Source organism: Nicotiana attenuata, unplaced genomic scaffold (genome assembly GCF_001879085.1).
Source record: "Nicotiana attenuata strain UT unplaced genomic scaffold, NIATTr2, whole genome shotgun sequence".
Taxonomy (NCBI): Eukaryota; Viridiplantae; Streptophyta; class Magnoliopsida; order Solanales; family Solanaceae; genus Nicotiana; species Nicotiana attenuata.
The window spans coordinates 29,773-42,004 of NW_017675029.1; the positions used below are offsets into that span (position 1 = coordinate 29,773).

At 37.1% G+C, this 12,232-nt stretch overlaps 1 protein-coding gene across 1 annotated transcript; it reads left to right on the forward strand.

The window, feature by feature from the left end:
- The first annotated feature begins 385 nt into the window (after positions 1-385).
- Positions 386-7,841, forward strand: LOC109219575 (potassium transporter 6-like). The gene is made up of 8 exons (XM_019384039.1): positions 386-783; positions 873-1,365; positions 2,057-2,110; positions 4,346-4,606; positions 4,699-4,751; positions 5,636-5,762; positions 5,853-6,107; positions 6,633-7,841. Exons 1-8 carry the CDS (start codon positions 745-747, stop codon positions 7,691-7,693), a joined length of 2,343 nt encoding a protein of 780 aa, XP_019239584.1. The 5' UTR covers positions 386-744; the 3' UTR covers positions 7,694-7,841.
- Positions 7,842-12,232: the final 4,391 nt, after the last annotated feature.

The window sequence follows — 12,232 nt, forward strand, 5'->3', positions numbered from 1 at the left end:
GTCAAGAAATCACAACCTAAATCTGTGAAACCTAACATGCTCACCACTAATTAATAGTATTCGGTTGAGATTTCCTGTGTAGCAGGTACCTGCTTTATTTTTAAGATAACAATTATTTTTTATAAATTGATGGTGTATATATAAGTTAAATTCTTGAAAATATAATACTAATAATAATAAAAAAATTAAAAAGAAAAAAACAAGTAGGCAAACTATCAGAAGCTCACCCTCGCAGAAACCGCCAGCTTTCAACTCCCCAGGGCCAATTGAAAAGGAAACGTACACATAATACACAGGAGTAACTATATCTATATATTTTTCCCTTTCTTTTATCTCAGAAAAAAAGAAAGAAGAAATCATATAAATAAATAAATAATGTATCTTTTAAAATAACTCTTCCTAAAATTTGTTCTAGTGTGTGTCTGACCAAAATATTCTCTTACTCTTATGCTCTGATTCCGAGTTTTTTTACCTTTCTCTATCGTTTGTTTAGACCAATATCTCTGTGGCTTTTCGTGTTAAATATTTTCTCTTTGAGCTGTTCAACTGCATTTTGCCAAATTGTTAAACTCCCCCTACCCCCACCACCCCACCACCCTCAACTCTACTCCTACAACTACCACTGCCATTTTCTCCATTATATGAATCTTCTTTTCCCAATAATCTTGAAAGTTCTGTTCTTTGGTTGAAATTCTTGAATTTGCTGTAAAAATGGAATCTTTATGGTTTTAAAAAGCACCTGCTATGGATCTTGAAACAGGGGTTAATCAGAATAGAAACAAGGTAAGTGTTAAAAGCTTAGTTCTTTAGCTGGTTTTATAAATTCAGATCAATCTTAATGAGAATTATAATAAATTTTTTTGGGTTTGCAGAAAGAATCTTGGAGGACAATCTTGACATTGGCTTATCAGAGTTTAGGAGTTGTATATGGGGATTTGAGTACATCACCTTTATATGTTTATAAAAGTACTTTTGCTGAAGATATTACACATTCAGAGAGTAATGAAGAAATATATGGGGTTTTATCATTTGTGTTTTGGACATTGACTTTGGTTCCACTTTTGAAGTATGTGTTCATTGTGCTTAGAGCTGATGATAATGGTGAAGGTGGAACTTTTGCTTTGTATTCACTCCTTTGTAGACATGCTAAAGTTAATTCATTGCCCAGTTGTCAGTTAGCTGATGAGGAGTTATCAAGTTATAAGAAGGATATAATTAGTCCTGCTCCTGCCCCAACTACTTTTGGTGCCACACTTAAGTCAACTCTTGAGAGGTATAGAGTGTTGCAGAGATTTCTGCTTGTATTGGCTTTACTTGGAGCTTGTATGGTTATTGGAGATGGTATCCTCACACCTGCTCTTTCAGGTATGCCAATGTTCTTTTTGTAGTTCATAAGATTGAATTTGCCGAGGGTCTATCGGAATCAGCCTCTCTACTCCCTCGGGTAGGGGTAAGGTCTGCGTACACACTACCCTCCCCAGACCCCACTTGTGGATTTTACTTGGCCGTTGTTGTTGTTGTCATAAGATTGAATGGCCAATTCTGGTTTGACCTTCGATATGATTAGTTTTGCTGTACAAAGATTTAAGATGAAATCCCGAGTTATTGCAAGTAAAAAACCGATGAGATTATCGAAGTAAATATTCTCTACCTATGCAGCTGGGTAGGTAGAGAATACCTTGGGGCGCGAGGTATCTCTCTAAGGAGCTCGGCAAAATAGCGCCAAAGGTCCTACAAACACATATTGTTGTTATTTTTGGTTAGGAAAAGAGCTCAATAGAAGCAAGGGATCTGTATAGGAGATATCGATCACTTGTGATTAAACTAGCTAGCCGGTATTGGGATAAGGTATTAGATTTAGAGAATCCCTAATTTTAGTTAATATTGACATGAATTGGACCTGAATAGAATAGTGTGGTATAAATGATTTATATAACTGGCTTTGGCTTCAACTGACTTGGGATTGTGACATGGGTTGATTGATTGACTAAGAGTTTGGAATTTATGGTGTTTGTTAGTTTCTGACAGCATTCACTTTTTGTGGACTTTTATGCAGTTTTCTCAGCAGTTTCTGGCATTGAACTTGCTATTGGAAAAGAACATCACAAATGTAAGTTTTATCTAATCTTTTTCTGTGAGATTGTTATGCTATGTGTTGTTTCCTGAATGGCTTAACCTCGAAAGAAAATTGAATGGCTAACGGTGATTGTGTTTTTTAACCTTTAGGTCTTATGAAACATGTTCTGTCGCTTCCTTGTATATGTTATCAAGGGGAAACTTAATGCGCCTTCAAATTAAAAATTGAACAGTTTCAGCTAATCTAAGAGAAATAAGTAAGATAGTTGTTCTCTTTTATTCAGTGTTTGACTTTTATCAAAACAAAATAATTTGATTTTAAAGATTTTAAAGCAGTAGTACTTTTTCCATAGTGCATGTTTTGAAGTCATATATGGACTCAAACAGAGATCAATTCCATCTGATGGGAGCAAATGCAGTCAAAAAGCATGACTCTCCATTAAGCAGGAGCATCCAATATCACCAATATAAGTTCAAATATGCAAGCAAAGACGTAAATGCAAAATGATCAGCCAATCAATATTGATTTTAGTTTATTCCTTTCAGCGTCCTGTATATTCTCCAAACATAAGTCTATCCAGATTATTCTGTGACTCCAAAGGAGAGCGAGTATATTTAGGAGCAACCAGTAGATTCTTTTCATAAGTTAGGAGCAATAAATAGATGTTGGCAGAGTATGACCAGAAATATCCTCAGATGCGCAATATTATCGCCACTGTCCAATATTTTTGCACAATCACAATCTTATTACCACTATTTCATGGTAATAATTTCTAGGCCAACCCACTTGAGCATGTGAGTATCTCTTGTCCCATTAATTTCGTGGCCACATGGAATTTCTTGATGGTGTAAGACCAACTAACATTTAAACCATCTTCTTTAGGTAAGAAACACATCTCTCCAACCTTGACCAGAGGTCTCGGGTTCAAATACTTAGAACGGGGTAGTTCTTTGTAGGGAGAGCATCCCCCTTATTTGGTTCTATGCTGCACGAATCTTTAGTAGTAATGAATACCAGATGGTTAAAGTGTTAAAAAAAAACATTGGCCAATTGATCTGATCGGCGGATTAACTTTCTCTGCTTGACCTGGCAACAGTCTCATTTACTAGAAAACACAAACGCACTCAGAGACGTCCAACTCCCCACAACAATAAATATGAACAAATATCTGCTCAACTGCGAATCACTTCTATGCTGATTGCTGGTTACCTAACCAGTTCATGAATAATCTTAGGCCAAATCATTCGTTCTTGCATTACTTTCAAGATCCTCATAGCTTAAAATGTCCATTCCAATAGGTTTACAGCCTACTTAATCATGAAGGACCATCTAGAAGTCTCTTCCTACCATTTGAGTGATATATGCTAAGCTTGAGACTCTCCTTTTGATTAAGGAAATTAAGCTTACTTTAGACCGACTATGTTGTATGGGCGGAGTGTTGGCCAGTCAAGAACTCCCATGTCTAGAAGATGAAGGTGACTGAAATAAGGATATTGAGATGGATGTGCGGGAATACCGGGTTAGACAGAATTAGAAATGAAATTATCCGGGACAAGGTGGGCGTGGCCCCTGTGGAGGACAGGATGCAGAAGGCGAGACTAGGATGGTTCGGGCATGTGAAGAGGAGACACAGATGCACCAGTGAAGAGGTGTGAGAGGCTGGCCTTGGAGTGCCAACGGAGAGGTAGAGGCAGGCCGAAGAAGTATTGGAGAGAGGTGATTAGGCAAAATATGGCGTTGCTCCAGCTTACTGAGGACATGACCATGGATAGGAAGGTGTGGAGGTTAAAAATTAGGTTAGGTAGCCGAGCTTTGTCATTGTTTGTTATAGTAGCTTTCGTACACCACTTGTACACCAGTGAGTGTATTTCGCGTATTTTCGTATTTCTAGATTTCTGTTATTATTTGTTGCTGCCTTCACTTTGGTTTTCTAATTGCACTACCTAGTATTAGTTTTGTGTTTTCGCTTGGTTTTCTAATTGGTTTGCTTGTCATTGCCCCTTCCCTTTATCTTTCCTGAGCCGAGGGTCTACCGGAAATAACCTTCCTGCCTTTTAAAGGTAGGGGTAAGGTCAGCGTACACACTACCCTTCCCAGACCCACTTGTGGGAATACACTGGTTTCTTGTTGTTGTTCTGGTACTCTATTGTTTTCTTTCCTTTTATTTGATTTGTTTGTTTTATTTAAAATCGTCTAAATCATTCAAAATAGTATTTAATTCCTATGCTCAAAATGACATGATATCCTTGTAAAATATGTCATTTGCAGATGTAGAAGTTCCACTTACTTGTGTCATACTGATAGCCTTGTTTGCCCTTCAGCATTATGGCACCCACAGGGTTGGATTTTTGTTTGCACCTGTTGTCATAACATGGCTTGTGTGTATCAGTGCTATTGGTGTGTATAATATTGTACAATGGGACCGCCATGTGTACCGAGCACTGTCTCCATATTACATGTACAAATTCCTGAAAAAAACTCAAAGAGGAGGCTGGATGTCCTTGGGAGGGATCCTCCTGTGCATAACAGGCAAGATATAGTTGTCAGTTGTTTTATGATTAATCTGCTACTTATCTTCCTTTGGTTCCATGATCACTAAATACGCAAATATATTCTTTCAGGTTCTGAAGCAATGTTTGCTGATCTAGGACACTTCTCCCAATTGTCAATACAGGTAGATATCTAACTAATTGCTAAATAACAGGGTGCATATTTGATACAGTATAAGCAAAAATGAGAAGCCATAAGTGTGACAACGGTACACTTTTTTCCTTTGGTTGAACTTAGTCTCTTGGGTGCGCTGAAATAAGTAGAGTACATGATAATCAGAAGTCGCTAAAGTTATTTTATAGCTAGAATAAATAATAAAGCAGGTCATCTCCAATAGCTTAAGCTTTTAGATGAGATGGTTGTAGTTTCAAGTTCAACTCTCAACACAACCCGTCAGAAAATATTTTCATGTGCCTAGCCTTAGAAAAAGAATCAGGCCGCACATAAGGGATGTCTTGGAGACCTAAAATAAATAATAAAAACGGAACATTTCCAATAGTTTAAGCTTTAGGATTAGACGGTTAAACAATTCAACTAAAATATAGGCAATGCCCTTAGTACCCCCAACAGAAAAGCTTTGAGCAGCGTTTGTGACCAGGGGGTTGATTCTAAGTTTGCCCATTCAATTTCCATGGGATTTATTACTGCTTTGCATTTTGACATTCTATTATCAGTATCACCCTTTCTAAATTTTCGTGGCATCCGAATCGGGTTACCCTTGCACGACGAAGACTGGCCCCTATGTTTTGCTTTCTATGAGTGAAGAATTTAGCCAACTTTCAGATTCATTTTGACTAAATGGATGTGATTACAATCTGATGAGAATGTCTAATAAGGAGAGGGATAGAGATGAACTAAGGTTAGTTAGAATAGTTTTGAGGTACTGCAGCTCTTGGAGGTTCTCCTTTTAGCTATAGAAAAAGAGAAAGCTGAACACAGCTTATTGTTTGCATATAGCCCGGCTTGTGAGATATAACATTGTCTAAGAAACTAATTTCCCTTTTGCAGATTGCTTTTACCTTCATGGTTTATCCATCACTGATTCTAGCATATATGGGACAAGCTGCTTATCTTTCACAGCATCATGTTATTGAAAATGAAAGCTATCGAATAGGCTTCTATGTTTCTGTACCAGGTATGTATTTTCCTAGTTGCTTTTATGGCGAAAAGAATAAGGCTAGAAGAAAATTGAGCTGATGAAGGACATCTCAAATTTTTGTTCCAGAGAAACTAAGGTTGCCGGTTCTGGTGATTGCTATACTTGCCGCCGTGGTGGGGAGCCAGGCCATTATCACTGGAACCTTTTCAATTATTAAACAATGCTCCTCGCTGGGTTGCTTTCCTAGAGTCAAAATAGTGAATACGTCATCCAAAATACATGGGCAGATATATATTCCAGAGATTAATTGGACCTTAATGCTACTATGCTTGGCTGTTACTATTGGCTTTAGAGACACCAAAAGGATGGGCAATGCTTCAGGTATGAATGTGATGATATGAATAAGGGAAAGTAATCTTTGATTAGTCGAAATCATTTATCCTTCTTGGATGTAGTGTTAAACTTGAAATGCCTTTATTTGAGTTCCAAAGATTCAATCTTGATTGACTGCTCAATTTTATATTCCAGTCACAACCATGCAGTTGGAGTCCTACAATAAAGTTATTTCTTGAATATGTTCCCCCCCGTCAAGGGGGACCAATTTTCATGTTCAATTTCCCTCTGCATAAATTTCTGTAAAGGGCAGCCAGGTGCATAAAACATCTTGCATTCACGCAGGGTTCGGGTGTGTGATGTAGACAGCCTACCCTAATGCAAGCGTTAGTGCTGCTTCACGGCCCGACCCATGACCTATAGGTCATACGGACTATGGAGACAACTTTACTCTTTTGAAATTCATTTCGCACTTATTTACACAACGGATACGAGGATCTCATAGAAGATAAGACTGTTTTCCATGCTAAATGATATTCATAACTAATCCTCACTAATTTTGCTTCGTATCAGGTTTGGCAGTCATAACTGTCATGCTAGTTACGACTTGCTTGATGTCGTTGGTGATTGTTTTGTGCTGGCGCAAGAGTGTCCTCCTTGCACTTTGCTTTGTTATATTCTTTGGGACGATTGAAGCCTTATATTTCTCAGCTTCTCTGATTAAATTTTTGGAAGGAGCATGGGTGCCTATTGCCATAGCCTTTACTTTCATGATAGTAATGTGCATTTGGCACTACGGCTCTTTAAAGAAGTACGAATTTGATGTCCAAAATAAGGTCTCTGTTGAGTGGCTACTCGGTCTTGGTCCAAGTCTAGGCATTGTACGGGTTCGTGGCATTGGCCTCATACACACTGAGCTTGTATCCGGAATCCCAGCAATCTTTTCACACTTTGTTACCAATCTTCCGGCATTCCACCAGGTCTTAGTTTTCCTTTGTGTCAAATCTGTCCCAGTTCCTCATGTTAAACATGAGGAGCGTTTCCTGGTTGGACACATTGGCCCAAGAGAGTACCGCATGTACAGGTGCATTGTCAGGTATGGTTATCGCGATGCTCACAAGGATGATTCAGAATTTGAGAATGATCTTGTATGTAGCATAGCAGAGTTTATACGAACAGGAAGGACAAGGTTGAATGTTAACGGTGAGGATCTTAGAAAGGATTTCGAGGACATGACTGTTGTTGGAACGCCTTCTACTCATTTATCAGGAGTTCAATTTTGCGAGGATGAGGATGTAAATGCTGAATTAGTTGGACCATCAGAGCGTAGAGAAATACTTTCTCCACGCGTAACCAAGCCTAAGAAAAGGGTGAGGTTTGTCATACCAGAATCTCCCAAGATTGATAGAGGTGCACAGGAGGAGTTGCGCGAACTAATGGAAGCAAGGGAAGCTGGCATCGCTTACATATTGGGACATTCCTATGTAAGAGCCAAACAAGGATCTAGCTTATTTAAGAAAATAGTTATAAATTTTGGATATGACTTTTTGAGAAGGAACAGTAGACCACCTACATACACATTAAGTGTACCCCATGCTTCTACTTTAGAGGTAGGAATGGTTTACAATGTATGATTCTTAGCATACAGGAAAAAAACAAATAATGAATGTTGTACATGTGTTTGTAGCTTTTTTTGTGAATAGAAGAAAAGTTGAGTAACATTTTACCATATGATTGATTGAGATTGAGAAATATCTACCACTGACAGCCCATATTCTTGTATACTATTTGATCTTTTTCAGTTGCTATCTTGTTTGGAAAACAAGGAAACAACTTTTTCCATGCGGTTCTTTATGTGTCTTACAATAGCAGGAAAAGTTTTAAGGAAATTGTAGGAGGGGAAATGTCCATTTGTGTCAAAAAAGAGCTTTTGACACTACAATGAGCTGATTTACTGTGGGCAGATTCACCTACTGTTTTTGACTCCAGGCGAATTGAAATTTGTTTAAACAGATACTATATATTTATACTAAGTCCAAATCTATTGTCAAAAAGAGGCGATAGACACATTGCTATTCCCCACCCACAGGCTTGAAATACTGGATTTTGTAACACAAACCAATCCCGGAGCTAGGTGTTGGCAAGGAGTTTCAATTGAATCCCCTTGGCCGGAAAATTACACTAGTAAAGATTCTAGAGTAGTGGCTAGGGGTGTCAATGGTTCGGTTCGGCCGATTATTTTATAAAATTTGTACCATACTAATTTTTCGGTTATTCTATTATGTATAACCAAAATTAGACTTTTCGAAACCGTCCCAATCATGTCGGTTTCTCTTCGGTATCGGTACGATTCGGTTAATTTTCGGTATTTTTTTTAATATCATGTAAAATTCACCAGTAGAAGTAGAATGCTATAACATACGTTCTTTTATAGGACTTAGCAAAACTCTCTAGGCATTTTTACGGTTTAAAGGGTGATGAATTAAAAAAAAAAATAAGATGGCTAGAGTATAGATCCATCAACTATTCTACAACAACGTAAAAGAAATCAAACAAAGGCAAAGAAAATATAAATCACATGAGTTGAAAGATATACCAAGCTGAGACTCAAGAATAAAGTCTATAAAAGATTAAATATTCAAAAAGATAAATCTAAATTATATGAAAGGAAACATATTCAATACATTGTAGTTTGCTACTCATAATCGCTAGAATACTTTGTATCTTGCTAATAAAGATACTTGAAATAACTTAGTTTAAGTAGAAGTAGCATAATAGGTTTTAGGAATTGGTATTTTGAGTTTAATTACTTGTTGGCTTGCAATAGTTTTCATAATTCCAAGGCCCAAAGAAAATTTAATGCATTATTATTTTTAAACTTACTAAATAAATATATTTTCCACATGTAAAATTTATTCCGTACGGTTCGGTATTTTTTCGGTTTATTTTTATAAAATAAAAAACCTACCCTAATTATCGGTGCAGTTATAGATTTATATAAAAACCTACGATTTCTTAAAACGAAACCTAAAAATCGGTTCGGTGCGGTACGATTCGGTCGGTTTAGTCGGTTTTCGAATATCCATTGACACCCCTAGTAGTGGCAAAGGGATTCAAAAATTATTTTATGTCAAAGACCAATCTAATTTTTTTTTTGTTGCTCTGTTTACTCAAATTCCTAGCTCCGCCACCGTCACAAATATAGTAACCAATTATTAGATCAGATACATATCATTAACAACAGTTAGTTGACACCATAACGTTAAATAATGAATTAAAAGAGAAGAGCTACATGGTGAATATAATAAAAGTAGTACTCTAAGTATCAATTTCTCAGGAAAGGGCTTAAAGAGGAGCTGAAAATTTAAGTACTCAAATTTAGAAACGAAGAAGTTGGATATTTCTACTAAAACTGAGAGGAAAAATGGTTTGTCTCACCTATTAGGTCTCATTCTTGTCATAAACAATAGTCAGTCAATGCAAAACCAAAAGAGCGTGGTGGATTCGATGTGGATGCATAAATATGTATGACTCTGTGCCTAGAAAGATTAATCTTCTGTTCTTCAATTTATGAGCTTTTCTTCCTTTCTTTTCTCGTCTTTGCTTAAACAAACAATATTACATATAACTAAGTAGCATCATAGTCTTTTACAACTCGTGACTCTTAGTGACCTGATCAACAACAAAATTTGAAGGGTTTTACAACATACTAAACCCTCCTGGTCACTACAACAACAAAATTTGAACATTTGTTCCTAACAATGGTAATCAGCTGCATCTAATACAAGTAGAAGTAGTTACAGTGGTGGTAGTAGTAGTGGAGTTGTTTGCCAAAGCATCAGCTAGTTAGTTTTTTTCCCTGCACACATGCATGATACAACACATCAACCTGCAATCAACCACAATATGAATGTATAAGTCGTTCTTCTTATTGAGAAAGCAATATAAGAGCTAAGTACCAGTTCAAGTACCCCCAAAAGGTTAGTTTAATTTGTAAATAAGCATACATCAACCAGTTTGACGTACGTTCAATTTTTACGTGGACCTAACCAAGAGAAATCTTCATGTAAATTCTCTAGTTTGCTCACGAGTTGTGTGCCTTTTATTACATTACAAAGAGAATTAACCTGAGGATGTGTAAGTTCATACATGGATATCCTTACCCCTAAAGGAAGATTTTACTGAGAGGATGAAGAGATACCATTGCTTCCTACATCTGGAGGTGATTAAGGTTTCACAACAGTTGAATAAAGGAAGCAAAGTATGTCAAAGTAAATTAAAAAAACAACTCAGGAGTGTATAGCTTGAAAAATCAAAAGAAGTTGTCCTATCTGTAAAGAGGAAAAATATGAAGTGAAAAAAAGGTGGTGTAAATTTCAGAATATTTTGGATAAAGCAAATCAGCATGTTGAAGAGGATACACCAACATGCAATAAGATGAACCCGTGCCAAGACAATACACACATTTCTGGACTTTTCTGGACCCAACCACTATAAAACTCCAAAATTCACCGGCAGTAACACAAGAAGCATAGGATCTGAAGCCACAAATTCATAATATGTAACCTTCAAACACTGCTTAAAAAGTGAAAGAATGCCCAATATCTTTTACATAGAATGCAGAAGCTACCAAACACTACAAGGGGAAATGTTCTTGTAAAAAGTGGTTGTTCCTCAAAAATACGCAAAAATAAAAAGGTCAACAAAAATCTCTAAGCAGATGTGGTGTAAAGATGGTCCTTTGAATATGCAATGCATTTTTCCATATTTGACAAAAGAAGCAGAAATGAACAACACGTGAAAAATGTACGGACACTTACAAGTTGTTAGCTACACAACAGTCAGTTACCTGAGTTGTTCAGCCTTTCAATGTTGTAGAGTTGGACAAACCAGGCTTCCAATGTAAAGTTTCGCCTCAAGCCTATCAACGTTAGTAACCACTGGATGTCTGATTGAGTCATCCTCTGGATTGTATATTGTTAAAGTTGATTCAAACACATGCAAAATTTCAGATTTCTTTGACATGCAAATGGGTGGATGATAAGAGGCTGAATTTAGGTAATTTAGGGATTATTTATGCTCCCGTTTGATTATGTTCCGATGTCATAATGTGGTTAATTGATTAAAAATGGGCTCTAATTGTGAATTGTACACATTGCAGGATGAGGAGTCTATGTGATGCCTTAAAGAGGTGATTGGAACTACTTTAGAGCAAAAACGACCCCTCGGAGCTAAGTACGCACGAAGACGAGGAAAAAAATCAAGGAATTGAGGACCTGGGCTAGCGCGCCCAGGTGCGCGCCAGCGCTAATTTAGCGCGTTCAAAACAGTAGGATTGGCCAACTAGCGCGGTCAAATGCGCACCCATATGCGCGACCGCGCTAGTCCGAATTCCGGAAATTGTTTGTCAGGGGTATAATTGGAAATCTGGAGGAAACCCCACTTAACCTATATAAAGTCAAGCTCGCCCAAGGATTATTTATCAAGGTTTTCATAGTCTAGTGGGAGAAATAGAGAGGCAAGAGGCAAGGAGGAAAATTAACCATCAAGTTCTTCTTTTCTTCCCTTTATTTTTGCTAATTGTGCTGAAATTGAACCTTATTGTGATGAACATGAGTATGAGTGGCTAAACACCCATTGTTCTGGAGTTGTGATTTATCCATGAATATTGTTGTTTGATATTAGCTTGACCTTGATTATAATTCACCACTATATGGTTGTTTCTTCAATTCTGTGTTTAATTGCTTAATTGTCTGGCCAACAGTTAGGTTCTATTTACTATCTATGCTATGCTTGGGAAAGCCATGTTTAGATTAGAGAAGAATTGAATAGAGCATGATCTTAACCCTTAGGGGGAGCGGATTTGTGGTTAGGATAGGAATATACCTAGTCACCGTGCTTAATTAAATATCGTGATCTTAATGCGTTCTTAATAGATTGATTTCATAGGAATATAGGCGTTAATCTATTTAGAATAGGTGAGTAGTACTTCGGGAGAAGGCTATGAGAGCATCTATCGATTAATTAGCAACCATGAGTGAATTATATGAAAGGGAGAGTTAATTAGAACACAATACGAATGGTGAATCGATCACAACCCTGGAATACTTGTCTCTACTGAATACACAACAATCAACTCGTTACTTGATAATTTAGTTATTATTTAGAATCAT